The sequence below is a fragment of the Crotalus tigris genome, unplaced genomic scaffold (assembly GCF_016545835.1).
Source record: "Crotalus tigris isolate CLP2741 ecotype Arizona unplaced genomic scaffold, ASM1654583v1 scf7180000018751.488573, whole genome shotgun sequence".
NCBI classification, from domain to species: domain Eukaryota; kingdom Metazoa; phylum Chordata; class Lepidosauria; order Squamata; family Viperidae; genus Crotalus; species Crotalus tigris.
The window spans coordinates 61-21,597 of NW_024097183.1; the positions used below are offsets into that span (position 1 = coordinate 61).

Sequence of the window (21,537 nt, forward strand, 5' to 3'; positions counted from 1 at the left end):
CTGGCTGATATGGAAAGAGCCAGTTCCAGAACTAAGTTATATAGTAATTCCCTGTATCTAACCATAAAAATGATCTCATGAACATAGACATAAAAGCAAATAGGTATCCAGAATTTGAGAAAAAATATTCATGGAAATGTCAATTGGGAAGTATAAGACTTTCTGGAAATACATTGACTTTGGGTATTTTGTGAACCAGACAATTAAGCAGTTCATCTTTCCTTTCCAGGGGATTATTTTGTTCTAAATGGGAACAAATTTTGGATTACTAATGGGCCAGATGCTGATGTTCTAATTGTTTATGCTAAAACAGATCCCAGTGCTGTTCCAACTTCTCACGGTATAACAGCATTCATTGTGGAAAAGGTAAGTTTCCAGGGTTCTTAAAAAAGTTTGTTTTCTTCTCCCATGTAAAATATTTATGGATATCATGTCCTTTCAACTGGACGTAAAAGAATTTATTTGTTAGGGGGAGAAAAACAAGCCATGCTCCTGAATTCATTGAAACAACATTGTTTTCAAAATAAGAGGTCAGCAGTTCCTTCTTCTGTGGCCAATTTTACATACAAAACTTAAAAGGCCAGACTGTTGGCCTTCCTTGAGTGTTCTGAGTAACTTTGGCAGAGATAGAGTTGCCTCTGTCCATATGGTAAGAAGAGTTTCTTAAAAACAGCTCTAAACTGGCAAGATTAGAACCTTAAAATAATAGATTTACCTTGTAATGTTTAAATTCAGTGAGCTCATGGAAGTTCTCTGAGTTTCTGAATTGGAACAACATATCCTACGTGATGATGTAGGAAAAGATGTAAATCTGTTTGATGGCATTCTCATTTTAAAATAATTTTACAGTCCTTCCCTTGTCCATCTTCTAATTGTGTAGAATAACAACTACTTTGCCACATCCGATAGGAAACTCTTGTTAGAAGGATTGAGCCGTGATGATTTTCTGTATGCATTATTCATAATTAGTGAATAACCCTGAAGCATCAGCCAACTATATATTGTAAATAGTTTAATAACTATTAAGAACAAAATGAAATCAATAGTCATCCCCACCTAAACATTTATATATTTCAGCAATTGCAAAATAATGAATTTAAGGACCACAGATTAAATATGAAAACTCAGTTCTACCAAAAGGACATAATAGAATATGCCATACCCATAAGTCCACCTGATTTGTATGTAGGCTGAGTCTGTGGTTTTACATTTCTTGAACAAGTTGTTAAATTTTTGGAGCAATTGTATTTGGTGGTTTAATTGTTGTCACCTCAATAAATGTGGAAAAAGGAGAAAATAGACTTCAAGTTCTTTAAAATATTCTGTTGTGCACATTTTTTTTAAGATAGAAGAGATCCAGCATTGAATGAGTAGAAGGCAAGTTTATTGAATGGAACATCAGAAATCAGGACAGTGGAGCAAGATTCCTTCATTTCATATCAGACTCATGAGCCCAGAATCTTTATAGTTTCAAATCTTTCAGAAAAGTTTTCTTTTAAGTGGGGACAGGCTGCTATGCCGAATAAAGGAAAAATTCTGCTATGTGAACTGTCCTCTGGCACAGGATTGGATTTCATTCATTAGTAAGCGATTTACAGCCATTGTAAAACATCTTGTGAAAATCTGACAGGTTAACTCCCTGCCAAATAAAGAAATAATTACTGTTTTTCATTCAGATTACCGCATATAACAACCCTAATTCATTTAGAGGGCTATGTTACCTTGGAGTTTGGAGCAAGGGTGAAACTAACTCAAAATTAAACTTGTTTTGGCTTTATAGTAAGAATTGGGTATATGTATGTTGATTTGTGGTCTCTGATTTGCTATCTCTGTAGGTGTTCGATCTCTTTGTTTACCCATGATGCCATTAATACACTTTGCATGAGTCATTTCTATGATTAGCTCTTATTCCATACAGACTGTTCAGTTGGAAGTTTTAAGAATTATGTTTTGATCTAACTTTAATGGAAGAGAATTTCCCTGTGCATTTTCTATCTCTGTTCTTCAGAATATGCCTGGTTTTAGCACAGCACAAAAACTGGATAAACTGGGAATGAGAGGGTCAAATACCTGTGAATTAATCTTTGAGGATTGCAAAGTTCCTGGTGAGTAACACAGTAGATGTGCTACTTTCAGTTGTAATGACAACTCCCCTGTTTCTCTCTCCTTAGATTTGTCTTTCTGAATGTTAAAATATTTTTAAAAACTGAAAATTCAAGTCAAAAGTTGTTTCTCTATACTTAACCTCTTTTTTTGTTCTGAATCTCATTTTCCCTCCATCATTTCTCTTCTCTCTTTTCTAATAACAACGATTTGTTTAAACAGACTCCTTTTTCTGAACATATTATTTATCAGCCGTGATTTATTTATTTATTTTACAAATTTTATTTATAATACAATTAAAAACAAACATTGGATTTAACGTGACATTCCAGTATATACATTCTTATCAGATTATTCCACTTTTTACAATCAATTCTTCATCTCTACATATACATCTAAGTTTTATATACAATACTTGTTCTAAAATAACATATATTTCTATCTTAACATTTGTCTTTAATCCCGACTGTCCTCTTCAAATTCCTCCAGCGGTAAAATTTATCCCAGGTTTCATAATAAACTGATCCACATTTATCTTTTAATATCATTGTGAGCCTGTCCATTTCCGCACATGCTAATATTTTATGTATTAACTCTTCCTCTGTGGGAATTTCCTATCAGCAATGATTTATTGATCTTTAAGGAAACAGTGGATTCTACAGGGTATTTCTCGGCCTTTTAAGATGTCTGGATGTCTATTCCTAGAAGTCCTCAGCCGGTTTGCTGAGGTTGGGGAATTCTGGGAGTTGAAGTCCAGACATGTTAAAGGAGCCAGGGTTGACAATTACTGCCTACAGTTTATTTAAAGCCATTCTAGTAATTCTGTCTCCTGATTTCCAAAATAGTCCTACCTATTCCCATTCCATTCCCTTGTCCTCTAATTCCACCACGTATGCCTAAAATCTCGTGTCATGGATCTTGCCTCCATCTACCTGATGAAATAAGGTAGACATACGTTTAAGTCTGAGTAAATTTTAAAAGTGTTAATAATTAAGGTGCCACTGGCATCTTTATGTTAAAAACATTCAGTAGAACAGCTCATGGTTAATATCATCCATTTTATCTTGATAAGTATGCAGCATAGGGTTCAGGATTGCAATTCCTATATTTGATTTCAAGAGATGAAAAGAAATATCTCTCACCGGGTTTTCTCTGTGGATCCATTCTTTCCCATATTTGCTCAGGGTACATGTTATTAACGAGCTGCAGAAAAGGCCATCTTTATACTCTTGAAAATGCATCTTCTTGTTTTTTCAGATTTTATTGGCAGTAAAGTGGATTTCTGGTTTCCATCTTTTTAGGTAGAATTGAGAACCTGTCATTTCTTTTTTGTAATTCCATTTCCTCGGCTCAGTGGAAGGTAATGGCAATAGTACTAAATGCCAGCATTCTTGTTAAACTTCCCTGATCTCCAGGGTCACTTCCATAGCTGTCCAACATTGACCTGTTCCAATAATTTTCTGAGCTTTTGGAGTTCTTTCACTTGGATCAAAGTGTAATTTAGAAATACAACTCTGTCACACATGGCTTTCTGTCACATATATTCTAGTGGATGTAACACAGGTTCCTTTGATCCCCAGCAGCATCCACAGAATTATATTCTTAGGCCATATAGCAGGGGTGTCAAACTGCCAGCCTGTGGGCCGGTTCCATCATACGGAAGCCGCGCCCACCCCAGCTCCGGCAATACGGAAAAAGTCACGATATGATGCGTCATGTGACGTGGCGAGTTTGACACCCATGCCCTATAGCAAAGGTGAAAAGCAGATTCAGAAAGCTCATCTTGTATTCTGCTGAAGGTATATCTATTCAAGGTTATTCTCTGAGATTCACTAATTTATTTATTTTTATTTTATTTTTAAAATTTATAAACCGCCCCACTCCCGCAGGACTCTGGGCGGCTAACAATAAAAACACCATAAAACATGACAAAACAAACAGTACAATAACAGTCATCCAGGGGTCAGATTTTATAAACCCCAGGCCTGCCGGAAAAGCCAGGTCTTAAGCAGCTTACAGAAAACCAACAGGGTGGGAGCGGTCCTAATCTCCGGGGGGAGCTGGTTCCAAGACATGAGCGCCATCACAGAGAAAGCCCTCCTCCGCGGCCCCGCTAAATGGCACTGCTTGGCCGACGGGACCCGAAGGAGGCCCAGCCTGTGGGATCTAACCGGATGAAGGAAACTATGAGGTAGTAGGCGGTCTCGCAAATAGCCTGGCCCTGAGCCATATAGGGCTTTAAAGGTAATAACCAACACCTTGAATTGGACTCGGAGACCAATAGGCAACCAGTGCAGCTCACGGAGGATAGGTGTAACGTGGGTGTATCGAGGAGCACCCACTATCACTTGTGCGGCTGCATTCTGGACCAACTGTAGTCTCCGAATACTTTTCAAGGGTAGCCCCATGTAGAGCGTGTTGCAGTAGTCCAAACGTGAGGTGACAAGGGCATGAGTGACTGTAAGGAGAGCCTCCCGGTCCAGGTAGGGTCACAACTGGTGCAACAGACGAACTTGTGCAAAGGTCCTCCCAGCCACAGCCGTCAAATGATGTTCCAAATTCAGCTGTGGATCAAGGAGGACACCCAAGTTGTGAACCCGCTCCGAAGGTATATTTTCCCCCGCTAGAGTCAACACTGGACAGTCGACATGATCCTTGGGAGGCAACATCCGAAGCCACTCGGTCTTGTCAGGATTGAGCCTGAGTCTGTTAACCCCCATCCAGACCCTCACGGCTTCAAGGCAATGGCCCATCACATCAGGCGCTTCACTGAGAGAGCTTGGGGAGGAGATATATAACTGGGTATCATCAGCATACTGATGAAACCTCACCCCATGCTGTCTGATGATCTCACCCAGTGGCTTCATGTAAATGTTAAATAGGAGGGGGGAGAGAACCGACCCCTGCGGCACACCGCATTCAAGGGGCCTCGGGGTTGACCTCTGCCCTCCCACCAATACCGATTGCGACCGGCCAGAGAGGTAGGAGGAGAACCACCGTAAAACGGTGCCTCCCACTCCCACCCCTTCAAGTCGTCGCAAAAGGATACCATGATCGATGGTATCAAAAGCCGCTGAGAGGTCAAGTAGCACCAAGACAAAGGAATAACCCCTGTCTCGGGCCCGCCAGAGATCATCCATCAGCGCGACCAAAGCAGTTTCTGTGCTGAAGCCGGGCCTGAAGCCAGATTGAAAAGGGTCTAGATAATCCGCTTCATCCAGAGACCGTCGGAGCTGGAGCGCCACCACTCTCTCTACAACCTTCCCCAAAAAGGGGAGATTGGAGACTGGACGGAAGTTATTTAAGTCAGCCGGGTCCAGGGTAGGCTTCTTGAGAAGGGGCCTCACAACTGCTTCCTTCAAGGATTGCGGGAAAGACCCCTCCCTCAACGAAGCGTTGATCAACACCTGGAGCCAGCCTCGTGTCACCTCCTTGGCAGCCGAGACCAACCAGAAATTACATGGGTCCAATAAACAAGTGGAGGCGCTCATCGCTCCCACTGCTCTGTCAACATCCTCAGCGGTCACAGACTCAAATTCATCCCATAAAACTGGGCCAAGACCTGCCCCAGTCATCTCAGAAGGCCCTGCCCAATCGGAGTCTAGGTCTGTCCGAATCCGAGCGATTTTGTCTGATAGGAACTGCACAAATTCCTCCGCCCTATCCTGTAAGGGCTCCCCGGCTTCCTGAACGTTAAGTAGGGAACGGGTCACCCTAAACAGGGCGGCGGGACGAGATTCTGCAGACGCAATAAGTGCGGAAAAATGCGAACATTTTGCCGCTCGTATCGCCACTAAATAAGTCCTAATATAGGCTCTTAAAAGTGTCCGGTCGGATTCGGAGTTACTAGCCCTCCAGCGTCGCTCTAGACGTCTCTTCTGACGCTTCATCTCCCGTAGCTCCTCGGTAAACCAAGGTGCCCTCCGGGATCCACAATCACGGAGAGGTCGCAAAGGTGCGATCCGGTCTAACGCCCCTGATGCCGCCTTATTCCAAGCAGCGACCAAGGACTCAGCCGGTTCGTGGAGGAGGGAATCAGGAAAACCCCCAAGCGCTATTTGGACCCCTCCGGGTCCATTAAACGCCTGGGGCGGAACCACCTAATCGGTTCCACCTCCCTGCGGTCGGGGGTAGGACCGAGAAATCTAACCTCAACAGGAAGCGATCCGACCATGACAAGGGAGAAGTAACTATACCCCTTAAATCGAAATCACGTCTCCACTGCCCCGAGAGGAATACCAAGTCGAGCGTGTGTCCTCCCCTATGGGTCGGACCCTGAATTATCTGGGTCAGGTCCATGGTTGTCATGGAAGCCATGAACTCCTGAGCCACACCGGAGGATTCGCCGAGTGACGGCAGATTGAAATCCCCCAGCACCATAAGCCTGGGGAATTCCACCGCCAACCCGGCTACCCCCTCCAGCAGCTCGGGCAGGGCTGTTGTCACATAGCTGGGAGGCAGGTATGTCAACTACAAGCCCGACTGAACCCTTGAATCCAACCTCAAGAGAAGGGACTCACACCCAACAACCTCTGGGGCAGGGATCCTGCGAGGTGTCAAGGATTCTCGGACAAGAATCGCCACTCCCCCACCCCTTCCCTGGAATCGTGGTTGGTGCATTATCTGAAACCCGTCTGGGCACATCTCTGAGAGAGGAACACCTCCCTCATGGCCCAGCCAGGTCTCAGTAATACATGCCAGGTCGGCCTCCTCATCTAATATCAAGTCCCGGATGAGGGGAGCTTTATTAATAACCGACCTGGCATTAAGAAGCAGCAACCTGAGGCCAGGGTCCTGAACACCCCCCCTCTCCAGGTATTGGAGAAGAGTCCAAGGGGTCAGAACAAGTAATCGCTTTAATGCAGCGAGTCCTTGTTCCCCGAAGATGGCCCACCCCTTGGCTCCCACCATATCTACCTCTCCCTATGATAACCGACGACGACAACGGGATGGTGCCAGCCAGGCCCCTCGTGGTGCATGGCGGCCCCACTGGTCTCGCAGAGCCAGACCGACGAGCATGACCACACGGTGAAGGGGTGTAGCCCACCCGAGGCCACAGGGAGAGACGGGCCTGCTTTTTCTCCTCCTCCCTCTACCCTCGTCTTCTGGCGGCGGTGGTCCTCCCGTGAGCTTCCAGCTGGGTGGTGCCGGCGCGGCAATGGTGGCTGGCTGGCTCCGGCCTGCGCGGCAATGGCGGCTGGCTGGCTCCGTCTCCGGGGCTCTCCTTTCCGCCGGTCTTCCAGCTCCGGGGCTCTCCTTTCTCTCCGTGGCTCTCCTTTCCGCCGGTCTTCCAGCTTGGCGGTTGCTCCCGCGAGCTTCCAGCTGGGCGGTACCGGCAATGGCGGCTGGCTGGAGTTAAGATACTTCTCTTTTTCTACATTTCACAAATAATGCATTCACTTCATATAATTGCATTATCTACAGTTTGCAACTGCTTTTTACTTATAGAGGGGGGGGGGAAGTTATGCAAACAACACAGCTGTATATATTCCAAAATAACATCAATTGCTAAGCCTGTTTTTCACCTTGTGATTCCACAGTTGTGTATCAGCATAAACAAGGGGTAAAGATAACTTCCTTCACTGTTGCTTTCTTTGGTATGTTTAAAACCAGGTTGTTAGTACAGTACTGTAGCTTTTAATATTAGAATTAACTGATGTTATATTAGACACAACAGGTTTCCATTGTCGCTAATTTATTTATAATTTGATTTTATCACCACAACACTGAGATCAAGCCTTAAGTTGTGCACTTTTAATTATTATTTATCAAGATATGTAAGAAACTGGGTTTGTAACTACTTTTTCTTTGGCACTAAACAATAGTATTGGTTCAAAATGTAATTCTCTCTATATCACACATTGCTGTGTATATGTAGGCTTACACATAACTTATCCATGGTGCATTTCTCTTCTGAATCAGTGTTGAAGATATACCAGTAACCAACTTCCCTTTGTCTATTAAAGCTAAGAATATATTGGGACAACTAAGTAAAGGAGTCTATGTGTTGATGAGTGGCTTGGATCTAGAGAGACTCATTCTGAGTGGTGGACCACTGGGGTAAATAAAAATTTATTTTATTATCTTGAGAACATTGTGATACTTTATCAGTTGTCTTAGTTGGTAGTAATAATTCCTTATGTAAAGTATTATTCACAGGAGAAATTATTCCAGCATTTCAATTAGTCTTTTTACTTTGCTTTTCTTACATTAAGTTTCCTTATCTTTAAAATTATTTTTAAGCAGCCTGTTTATACTAGCCCACAGTTGCTTCCCCTCCTCTCACAATTGTCTCCAGGAGCAAAGGAGCCATCGTTGTGATTTTTATAGCTTTGAGGTGATTTATTCAAAGCAATGACTTATAAGTGCAGTTGTTGCTTTTAAGACCTATGAAAACAGTGGCTGAGATAATTGTACCATTACTGGTTGCTGCCCTCCTGTCAGCATAGAATGCCTGTCTCTGTAATCATTTGAGGGGAGGTTCAGTTCATGAGTTGCCCATAACGCTGGTCCTATACGATCCATTATTTTTTTAAGGAGACTGACAACACTGAAGGGCTGCATTTTACATTTTTTAAAAAGTAATAATAATATTCTGAGGGTTACGGAACAGCATGAAGTAATGAAGTGATCATCACCAGAGTGAGTTTCCACCGAAGTGACATTGTCATTTCTAAGTATTGTTTTTAAAGGTTTCAGTTAAGAGACTTGTGCAATTATATTACTGCTTGAATGGAAAGAAAAATCATGCTGCCAATCATAGCCCCTTTTCTGCCAAACTTTAGCAGCATGATCTGAGTGTTCAGGGAAGGGGATACTGAAATAAGGGTGTTCAGGGAAAAGGATACCAGAGGGACAGCAGGCAGTGTGCAGGTGGGGGTCCTAATATAACATATTAAAAGGGAAGTGATGTCTGAACTTTTTTAAAACACAGCTGCACAATACAGAGATGTAGTCTTCTGTTTGCAGTGCTAGATATCTTTATGCTTTCAAAGAAACCTGCATAAGATACCATAACAAAGTCTTTCAGGTCAAATTTGAATAAGATAAGGTTAATCTAATTTATTCTTATCTGCAGAGTATTGCAGCCTACTGTAATTTCTTGCTGCCTAATCAGTGAATCATAATATAGTAATACTGCAGTTCAGCATTCCATGAGCAGAATAAAAATCACATGAGACCAAGTCTTCTAATGAACCCTTAAATAGAGAAGCTGGAGGCTATAATTCCCTCCTCCCCCCCCCCCCAGATTTTGTTTTGCCCCCAGCATTTGTTTTGTCTCATTTTCCAAAAATTACTTTGAGTTGCATTTTTCAAGTTTGCATAATATTTTAATGATGCTTGCTTAGCAGATATAGAAATACTCTTTGGTCCCAACTTCATAATCTTTTTTAATTACTTGAAATATTTTATATTAAGTTTCAATGATATAAATGTTAATTATTTGAAATCAAATATCATTATTAAGATTCCCTTCATCTTTCCCAACACACACATTTCTATTTCCCTAATTTCTGTTTTGAATTCCCTAGTTTATCCTGAGGAAATTGAAAGTTTGCTAATTTAATACATTATTACCTAATTATAGGAAAGAAGGGTCATACTATCTAGTCAAATAACTGTATGTTTTAGTCTTTTGTTTTATGGTCTGATTTAGAAGACTTTCCCAACATGGACTATACTTACTTTTCTTTTTTAATTTTAATGAGGAAAAAGTTATCATAATAGTCTCCGTCCTGTTACAATCGCTACACTTGCAAAATGGACCATCACAGTTTTATATAGCTCTGTAACCTTTCCAAAATATATTATTTTTCTTTTCCAAAATATACTATTATAGTGAAATGCTTAAGTGGACATGTTAGGTTCAAGGCATTTCTTAATATTTGGTCTATTTCTTTTAATCACTTGCTGCTGCTTGTCTCTCTTGTTTTTCTTCATACCCTTTTAGTTTCATGGTTTTCTGGATTCACTATGTTTTTCATTGAATTTTTATGGGCCATCTTTTCAGAGATATGCTATAAATTCATAAAATCAATTTTAGTGCATTGGTTTCCCTTGCAGAATCATGCAGGCAGTCCTAGACCATGCTGTTCCGTATCTGCATATCAGAGAAGCATTTGGGCAGAAAATTGGCCACTTCCAGGTAAGCATAATGAAAGTGACACCAATTAACTTCCAGGGAAGAATTCAATAGTTGGCTAGTATCTGATCATCAATAAGAACCGTATTGAATAGATTTTGGATTAATTGGCTTTTAATTGTTTCCACCCTAGTTACATTGATGTTTGCAGTCTAAGAAACAAAGTACAAAGCCATTGTACTTTTCCCCTCACTTTAATTGCTGAATGATTCAGAGTAAGAGAATATGGCATTTTACCGCTAGAATATTCTTAAAATTGAAATATAGTGTCTTTGGGAAACAACTTTTGGATTTGATTTACTCAGTATGTTGCTTCCATACACTCACTGCCCAGGATAGCTGGAAGTTAGGGACCATGTAAATTTAACAAACAAATAACTACTTTAGTTTGCAGCTTCCCTTTATGGAGAATAAGTAGGATTTGAATTTTCAAAGTACTTTGGCACTACAGAAGTTACTGTGATTCAAAGGATGTTGGATTTTATCCAATTACTGTTAATCACCATTTTCCGGTAATAACTGTTCTTCTAGTGACATTTCATTAAGGCTTGCTAATCCAACACAAGTAGTTCTTGCTTCTATTTCACTTTGCACTTTAATTTGTGGACAGCAGCTGGAAATGTATGTTACTTCTATCTTCTATATACCGATAATGAAATATCTTTTTAATTTTTCCTTTCTTTACTGCTGTTACAGGTCTGAGTATAGGAATGTTCAGAAATAGAAGCCAGCGTAACACAGGTTTTTAGACATAACATTTGAAAATAACTTCAAACATTTTGCTTTTTTCACCTTTTTATACTGCTGTACATAGTTGATGCAGGGTAAAATGGCTGATATGTATACCCGGTTGATGGCATGCCGGCAGTATGTATATAACGTAGCAAAGGCTTGTGACCAAGGACACATCAATGCAAAGGTGAGTTTGTGGGAGAATATTGTGGTACTGTTTTTATTTTATTTTAGCTTTTATATCTTATGTTTCTATTCATAACACAAACTGAAAAAGAAAAAGAATAAATTACTGCACAATAAAGCAGTAAAATTCGTAACTGTGCAATTTATCAGAAAATCAGGTTTTTTAAAAAAGAGATTCAACAATTTAATGTTTGATTCAGTAATTACTAAATGGATTATCTGTTCAAAATAATAACCACTTTTGCCCATCTTACCAAATGAGTTTCCCAGACTGTGAGTCTACTTATAAAATATTTTGAATTTCCACACAACTTATTCTGTATTTTGTTTTGCCAGGAGTACGTTAAGTTTTAGTACTACTGGAAATTAAGACACAAGAAATATAACATATTTTAAATATCCTGTTTTCCACTTATGTTTGCACCTATCTACAAAAGATTTATTTATAGCTGTAGCATAAGAAGTCACTATAGTACAGTGGTTCTCAGCTTGTGGGTCGGGACCCCATTTGGGGTCGAATGACATTTCACGGGGGTCGCCAAACAATGCAGTCCGCCATTTTTTCCCCCTTTTCCTTAGCTGTGCTACTCCCTTTTATTCTATTGGCTTTTGAAAGCCAATAGAATAGACTCTCTTTTTTTTTTTTTTTATTGAAAATTTTTAAATTTTTACAAAAACAAATCCCCTTCCCATACCCCCCCCCAACCCTACCTCACCCCCCTCCTCCCCAACCTCCCAAACCCTCCCCTAGACTTCCCAGAGCTGAGTACAGGCTTAATTGAGAAAAAAACTTAAAACACTTTTAAAACCTAAACAAATTTAAATACAATCATCATTCTATATAAACTCCCTCCAAAAACGCAAATTTAAACATTACTTTCTTTGAATATCTATAGCTATAATGTAAAATCTAATTTCTCCCTCTTTCTTTATCCTAATACAAAAAAATAAACATATAAACCTTTGTTGTACCATTAAAACTAAATACTCTTAGAAAACTTAAAGTAAATACATATTTCCTTCAATCTTCATAATCTTCTCACCTATCAAAAAAAAAAAAAAAAAACTTAAAAATCCTAAACAAATCTAGACACATTTAGTTAAACAAATTATTTTCTCTTAAAAATATTAATAATAATATTTAAAAGCTTGAAACACTTTTAAATCCTAAACAAATCTAAATACAATCATCATTCTATATAAACTTTCTCCAAAAACACAGATTTAAGCATTACTTTCTTTCCTAAACAAATCTAGACATTTAATTAAACAAATTATTTTCTCTTAGAAATATTAATAATAATATTTAAAAACCAAATTTAAGCATTACTTGAAACTTAAACAAATTATACTCCCTTCGAAACACAAATTTATTAGAATCCCCTCACTGAAATAAACAAATTATAATCCCTTCAAAACACAGGTTTAAACAATATTATCATTAAAGGTTTAAAACTTAAAACTGAAATATATTATTATCCCAAAACACATATTTAGACATTACATAAGACTTTTTCCAAAAACGATATAAGTTTTACTTCTCCCACAATCTCAATAGTAAACTTCTTGTCTAAAGTTCAGTTGCATCTACTATAAGCACAATCCATATCGGTCTCTCTTGCCCGCAAGCATCGAAAAAAATGCGTGGAATTCTGCCCTTGAAGATCGCTCCAAAGAGTTTGTAAGTCCTGGTTGACCCACCAGCTCAGGAATCAGTACCTGTGAAACTTCCTCAACCTCCTTCTTCTGTTGGTCTTTCTCTTTACATTTATATGTTACTTTTTCTTTACATTTATATGTTGCACAAGTCTCAGGGACCGATACCTGTAAAACTTCCTCAATGAATTCCTCCTTGTGTTGATCTTCACAGTTGTAAGTTGTACAAGTTATCCTCTGCCCGTTCCTCTCTTGTTGGTGCCCCTCAAGCTGAAATTTCCCAATTTCCATTTCAGGCAGCAATTCCACCCTTGAAGATTGGTCCAAAGACTTTGTAGGTCTAACTTCTCCCAGAGCCACCCTTGAAGATTGCTCCAAAGACTTTGTAGGTCCAACATCTCCCAGAGATTCAGAGACCGCTGAATATGAAACTTCCTTGACCTTCTTCTGTTGCTGCTTTTCTTTGGAATTATGTGCTACACAAGTTGTCTTCTGCTCCTCAATCTGGACTTGTTGAGACCTAATAGATGGCAATGCACATACCCCCAGGACCGAAGTATAAAAATCTTTTGCTTGAGAAACAGTATTAAGTCTATAACATGTCCCCAGGTAGTTCACCACCATTCCAGTCGGAATATCCCATCTGAATACAATTTTTCTCTTTTTAAGTTCATTTACTAGAAAAGCAAACTCCTTTCTTCTTCTTAAAATTTTAGATGGGATCTCCTTAAAAATTATGACATCTTGTGAAGCAATTTGAAATCTCTTCTTATAATAGGCTTGCACAATTTGATTGCGTAAGGATCTTTTACCAAGTAAATTACCACATCTCTTGGCAGATTCTTCTGTGCTGCCACCACAGAGTTAACCCTAAATAATTTTTCAATTTCACTAAGTATTCCCTCTTTTTCTTTATTCAAAATCAATGCAAAGTCCTTTGCAACCATTTCTTTCAAATCTTCTTGCAAAGACTCTTCCAGGCCTCTGATTCTTAAGGCATATTCCATTTGTCCATATTGAAGCATAAGAATCTCATTTTCCATTTCTTTTTCCATACTTTCAATTTTCCCCTCCATTATGTCCACTTTTTCAGCTACCTCTTCCACATGGGAGTTCACCTTTTCAAGAACAGAAGCAACTCCTTCTAAAGCCAAAACAAAATCTTGTCTCAAGATCTTATTATTTTCCTCTAAAATCTTTTTCATTTCTGCCCTAATTTGAATTATAACATCTCCCATCATGTTTTGCAAATCCTTCATAGTTATTAGCTGACCCCCAGAAGAGGGTGAAACTGTTGATTTAGAAGCTGTAGAAATCCCTGGACGCTTTGGAGCCATCTTAAAGAAAAACCTTTAGCCCTTCTTAAAAAATTATAAAAATTCCTTCAAAAATCATAACTCCCTCCAAAGAAGGTCATTATAATAAAAAGAAAAAAGGGAAAAGAAAAAAAAAGGAAGAGAAAAAGAATTAAAAAAAGCTTTACTCCTTCTTAAAAATTGCAAAAAATTAAACAGAAAAAAGTCCTTCAAAAAAGAGTCATTACAATAAAAAGAAGGGAGAAGAAAAAAAAATAATAATAATTAAATAGAAAAAGTCCGTTCCAAAAAAAAAATACTTAGAGATACCAAAAACAACCATTCCAATCATAAGAAAATAAAAAGGGAAAGGGAAAGGAAAGAAAAAGAAACACCAAAAAGCCTGCCGGTCAGCATTCTAACTTCAAAAAAAAAAAAAAAACACCGAGAGATTTGCCGATCGCCATTTTACTTTCCCTTTCAACAAAGAAAAAAAAAAATAAAAAGAGAGAATAAAAATAAAAGCAAGTCTTAAAACTTAAAATCCAAATAAATCAAAGAAAGCAAAAACTAAATCCTCTACTCAGCTCTGTCCGTTTATAAAAAAAAACTCACCAGTTCTCTTTAAGCACGGAGGTGTTTGCAGCGGCTCGTTTTGTCCCTGAGGACAAAAACAGCTGGGAAGCGGAGACAAGTCTGAACTCCGTGGGAGCACTCCTTTCACCCCCCCAAAAAAAACTTGGGGGGTGCAAAAGAGGCTCTACCACTATTCAGACACTCTCTACCCCCCCCCTTTGCCCGGGAGGGGGATTTTGAACCGCTGAACAGCTGGTGTCTGCTGTTCATAGCGGTTCTTACACTTACCCAGGAGAGACGGCTACAAAGTAGCCGCCATCGCGCGCGCAAAATCCACCGGAAGTCTAGAATAGACTCTCTTGAATAGAGTCTAATTCTATTGGCTTTCAAAAGCTAATAGGAATTGTCCAGGCTGTCTCTGCCCTGCTGAGCCCACCAAAAGTCCCATGCTGCACCAGTTGAGTAGTCCTCGACTTATGACTGGTTGAGTAGTCCTCGACTTACGACCGGTTGGGGGGTCGCGCCATTAAAAAGGTTGAGAACCACTGCTGTAGTAGGTTTAGTGTCCTTTAAAAAGCACTAACCATGGCATGAACAACGTGGCTATTCCCTTGTCTCCCATTGCTCAAAACCTGCCACAGCTTGTTACCTTGCTCTTCATGAGGAGCAACTATCTGGAAAACTTGTGGCCAATCTCCCATCCTCTCTTTGTCCAGAGAGGCTTGAGCAGCTGTTCTGCTCATGTAATGGAATATATGGATGACCCTGAGAAACAGGGGAAAGAGATGCTGCTTAGGAAGCAATCAGAAGAGAGAGGCAGGAGCCGTCAGTGGCTTAACAGTCAGAAAAGGAAACTTAGGAAGAATCTGCCCTAATGTGTCAAGCAGTTAAAAGCAGCGGTGGGAGGTCTGTACTTTCAGACTTGCAAAATTCTCTTAATGTAATTCTCTTAATGTAGCCTTGCAATAAAGTATAATCAGTTCATTTTGTGTTTCCTGTCTGGTTTACCTGGGACGGCTGACAACACACTGGCTGTTTGCTTTTTGCCGCAGTCATTGATTTCATTTTTCACAGAGTTGTCTTTTATCTGCCATTTCTTCTTTTGGAAGTCCAGATACATAACAATTCTCTCATAAGAAAACAATACATTTTGCTATAATGATTATATATATATATATTTAAATGTACAGTGGGACGTGGAAATAAAAACGCAATTCTGCTGGGTTATTTTTCAGATTAGAATTGCTTGGCATCCTTTTATTTCAGTGCAAGTGATCTTGTCTTCTTCTTTAGGACTGTGCGGGAGTGATCCTCTATTCTGCAGAATGTGCTACTCAAGTTGCTTTGGATGGAATCCAGTGTTTAGGTAAAAGTAGAGATATCTGACTGTTCTACTAGGAGGCCAACTAATTAAAAGTTTGCATATCATTATATAGTTACTTCCATCTCATTTTTACTGATTACCATTGTATATCTTATAATTTAAGTTTCTTTTCAAATGGATTTAATATTAATTAGCATGCAAGCTTTCTTTGCATATGTATACATTGTTGTTGTTGTTATGAGGGCAATTCGGAAATAAACTTTCATTTGATTATCAGTAACAGACACTCGCAGATACAGAACTTCTATTACACACATTAGAAAACTATAACATTACATTACATTACTTTTCAACATAATTATCATTCAAATTGAGACACTTGTCATAACATCTTACAAGGTTTGAAATTCCTTACTAGTAGTCGCTCGGCGCCAAATCTGAGCTATGGGGGGGGTGATCAAAAACATCCCAACGGAACTGCTTTAAAAGTTCTTGGGCGTATCTAGCGGTAGATGGGCGAGCATTATCGTGAACCAATACCACACCAGAAGTGGTGCCATAGAAAATCCCACCAAATGTGAAGATGCCAAAGGAATACTACTAGTGAACTTCATGGAGCGTAGTTCGACCATCAATTCAGAAGACTTCTGTGAAATGTTATGAACTCAGATGAGCCATCCATAGTAAGCATAGGGGCATGCTGACTTCTAGTGTGGTGTTGGTTCACGATTATGCTCGCCCACACACTGCTAGATGCACCCAAGAACTTTTGAAGCAGTTCTGTTGGGATGCTTTTGATCAACCTCCCCCCCTCCATAGCCCAGATTTGGCGCCGACTGACTACTACTAAGGAATTTCAAATCTTGTAAGATGCTATGACAAGTGCCTCAATTTGAATGACAATTATATCGAAAAATAATGTAATGTTGGAGTTTTCTAATGTGTGTAATAAAAGTTCTGTATCTGCGAGTGTCTGTCATTGATAACCAAACAGAGGTTTATTTCCAAATTGCCCTCATATTATTGATTTAATCAATTCGATTCACAGTCTGGGACTGGTAAAAACTGAACAGCTCAAGTCCTAACAAAGACCTAAGAGTTATTAAGGTAGTGTCTGAGTATATAGGCATTTCTGAGTAGGGTTGTTTGTTTGTTTGTTTTTTGCAAAGTCAGAATATTCAGGTTTAATAAGTTCAAAATTTCCATGTATCTAGGCAGCCCTTTGGGTATTGCTCCACCGGCTCCTATTATGATTAGTACAACTCTTTGATTCTTTCCTTAGTCGCTCAACTTCAATTTGCAAATCACAATATTGTTTCTCTTCTATTCGTGCATCACCTGGTATTGCAATATCAATGAACCAGATTTTTTTTCTTTTCCATAATAGTGATGTCAGGTGTGTTGTTGTTGTTATTTAAGATTTAATCTTAAATTTAACATTCACAGTCACAGTAAAAACTTGGTGGTTCAAGTCCTAACCAAGGACCTAAGAACTGTTAAGGTAATGTCTGAGTATATAGGCTGTTGTTGTTGTTATTATTATTATATTTATTTGTATCCTGCCTTTATTATTTTTACAAATAACTCAAGAGGCAAACCTTAACCACTAGACCAAGTGGCTTCTCTTTTAACCTACCGTCAGGATTTTTGTCCTTCATTTAACATTTAGCTTTTCCTTTCATTTCAGGGGGAAATGGCTACATCAATGATTATCCCATGGGACGTCTTTTGCGTGATGCTAAATTGTATGAAATTGGGGCAGGGACAAGTGAGGTGCGCAGAATAATAATTGGTCGGTCATTTAATGCTGCATTTGTTTAATAAGACTGTTGTAAAGAAGAATTGAACTTCAAACCAGGATGCCTTTTCTTTCCAAATCTTCAACCACACACAACTGTTGTTCTGCACCTGGCTACTAGGATATCCACCTCATTTATCCTTTTTGTAATTATTATGCTGCTAAATTTAAGAACATGTTACAGTTACAGTGGAACAGAATAGGCAGTTTGAGTAGAAGATGTGAATAGCTGCCATCAAGTCTTATTGGAGAAGATTGAGATTTCGTCCAGTTTGAAACATTGCCTGTGTGGGAATCACTGAACTACATTTTCCCACCTAAGGTGTCACTTTTATGAATGGAAATAGCGGAGCTCTAATGGACCCTATTTCCAGAATGCTAGCAGAATGCATGGAGATCTTTGATTACTGGGTTTTGTGAAATTTTAGGTATCTTTTGAATATTAAAGAGGCTATTATTAAAACATTGTTAAAATATGAGGTATTGTATTTCTGTGTATTCTGTCTCAGTATTAATTGAAGTATATTAGCACCACATGAAGCTTGCAGTTATTGATGGACTGCCATTTCATGTTTAACTCGTGTCAGAGCGTCACTATCACTCCAGAAGCAATTAAAATATTAGGCAGTTGCTTCAGTGAAAGATAGTTTGGTTCTCTTGAAAATTTCCCTTGTAAGAAGGGAAAGGACCAAATGTTTTGTGTTATGCCAGAGTTTCTGTGGAACAGGCAAGAAAAATCTATATTAAACTCAAGAAGGTGGTACAAAAACTCCATGACAACATAGCCAGTCTGACTAGAGGGGAAAAAAACCCTGGTAATTCTTTTTCCAAATTCAGGAGGAATCTTTGACCTAACCAGCAGCACACACTATACATTTTTTTTAAAAAAAATACCCATATCCAATTTTTCCTTCTTAACTAAGTTGTAAATAAAAAGGCATTGTTGCTCCTATTTTTGATTGCAGTGCAATCCATATGATTGAATTAATGCTACATTCTAGAAATCAGTGCCTGACTTAAAAATGCATTTGAAAATCTCAATGGAATAATTATATATTTCACAGACTCCATACAGGATTCCTGAAAACATTAATTTTTAAAAGGAAGTATTACATATTGAAGGTGAGAGCTTCCAATACAGTACTCTGTTAAATTGCAGCACATATATATTCCGTAACAGTCCAGTTAATGGTTTTTCCATATCACATATTAGCCTGTGAAATTTGGCTTCATCATTTTAAAGTATGCAGCATGGAAGCAATTACTCAATATAGAAATTTTAAGTTTTAAAATGCAACAGTGTAACTTTCTCTTATCTGTTGAGCTCAAAAATCAATTACAATATTTTTTCTTAAAGATCAGGAAGTGTTGTCGTAATATCATAATTTTATCACTCCTATTGAACTACTGTAATTAATATAGCCAATCAAGCAAGGGATTGTTAATAATTCAAATCAAGCTGGAACCTGGTTCCAAAACTTGCCACATGGTATCTGGAGTTATGGAAATAAAACATAACTCTTTCAAAAGCATTTAATCAATCCTATGAAAGTTTTCCTAGGTCACTATGAAGAATATATTGATCTTTTTTATACAAAGGGTTCTTTCTATTCTTTTAAGTTGCTTTTGCTGTCATAAAACATGGGGAAATTGCTGGTTAATTTGTGGCTTTGTAAGATTCACTAGTATTAATAAACAATTATAAAACAAAGGTATTGCTTCTCTGTTTATGCATCAACTGTTAGCATGTCTATTTCCTCCAACAGAAAGTGGGTAAAACTTTCTACATTCATTTACATTACATCATCATAAACAAAAGTTTGAATCCTCCCTCATTCTGTCTAGGCAAAAGATATTCCTTTTTTAGCTATAATAACTCTTCCTTCAATATTGTCTTATAATCATTAAAAGTCATTGAAATGCTGATCAGATTTCAAAACATTAAATTCCTGGGGAATTTCAACTGTTATTTGAAATGATACCAATATTTCTATTATTGTATTATTTTACAAGAGATACATGGCATATTCATACATTTAACTCAACCCTTTTTAATTTATTGTTTAGATCTTTTATTTTTATTCTATGGATTTCAGTTTGGCTTCTGATTTCATTTTATATTATCCTGAAAGCTATTTATTATCGACCAACCAATTTTAGAATAAATGTATAAATAGACTGGGTTAATATGTGTCGTATTTCACACAATACTCCATAATAATTGCATTCAAGATTATAGGAAGAAGCATAGGGACTTGACAATGTCATCTACTGTGTTTAATTTTTATTTTATTTTATATCTGGTGTTATGCAATATTATGCAGCAGGTCTATTGGCTTACAAATGTATTTTCAGGTGCAGGTTGATGTTGGGTAATTTGCTAGTTCACAGGCAAAGTTTGTAGCCTACTGCATGAATGAATTCCTTACTTGAGATTTAGTATAGCACTAAGGTCCTTAAACAAGATTCTGAATCAGTCTTCCAGAATATACTACCAGCAGATAAAAGTGATACATGTGCTACCAGACTTCATCTGTTTTTAAAATATTTCGTAAGTTCTCTATAGTTCACAAACTGATCACAAACTTACTATTTAGGATACTGTCTAATCAACCAATTTATATTGATATAATTTTATCAATTGAAAAATACATACCTATATACAAATCATAGTTTTAATACTACCGTAGAAATGTGAGATAGAAAAGCCCTAAATAAAAAGTGGCTGGAATATTGTCTGCACATCATTTACTCCCATAAGAGCTTTTAACTGTCTCGCCTAAAGCATGTAATTAACATTATTTCAAAAGTAGTAGGCTGATCCAAACCAAATAAGGCAAGCTGTGCTATTTGTTTTGCTCATGATAGCAACTATAGTTCTCCAAATGATAATCTTGTATGATACCTGACATACCAAATATTTGGTACTGCAAGGATGGATGGACAATCCATTCCCCCTCAGTTATACAAAAAAAAAAAAAAACACCAACAACTAAGAACTCTATCCATATTTGGACTAGCATCTTACTCATAGGAGATCTATTTAAAGAATTATTTAGAATTTTAGATTGCTTTTATTCATTTTCCCTATTATGAAAACTGATTTCAATAATTTAATGAAATCTAGTGTGCTTTGTTTAATGCATTTGTTTTTATGGAATTTCTTCTGTTGTACGTGCACATTTTTAAAAGACAATTGGCAGGCAGATTATAATTCTCCTTATCCATTTTTTGCAAGAGCAGGCTTGTTCTTTAGAGCAGGGTGCTTGCCATGATTGTAGCTTGAGAATATCACACAGTATCTTCTCTGAGGAATCACTGTACAGAAAGATTGGGAAGACGTATCACTTCAGTGTGAAGGAATTAACAACTGTGAAGAGCAAACAAAAACATCTTTCACTGAGCAGACCACATTGTGGAGGTGGGAGGCGGTGGGAGGATTACTGTTAGCAGAGTTAGGATCTTTCCTCTTGCACCTGCTGTTCTATGAAAGGCTAATATTGAGGCCCAGTTGTCAGACTGAATGAAAAAGTCTGACCGGTTCTCTGGATGAAAAAAAGCAGAAGGCACGCATCCTGTCTGCACATGCAGTTCATGCAGCAGTGGAAGGGCAGGGAGGTAAGTTCAATGAACGGGCTGAATGATATACACTATTATTAAGCATCAGTCATATGGAAAATAGATAGTTATGGGAAAAGGAGAAAGGATGGTATTTGTAGCAGGA

General features: G+C 38.3%; 1 protein-coding gene across 1 annotated transcript; it reads left to right on the plus strand.

Annotated features, from left to right (window-relative positions):
* Positions 1–211: 211 nt before the first annotated feature.
* Positions 212–19,524, plus strand: LOC120313636 (isovaleryl-CoA dehydrogenase, mitochondrial-like; the record flags this gene model as incomplete). Its single annotated transcript, XM_039355734.1, has 7 exons — positions 212–366; positions 2,009–2,105; positions 8,070–8,163; positions 10,168–10,249; positions 11,061–11,165; positions 15,985–16,057; positions 17,703–19,524. Coding segments are annotated over 7 exons (740 nt in total), but the record flags the coding sequence as incomplete, so codon positions are not given.
* Positions 19,525–21,537: the final 2,013 nt, after the last annotated feature.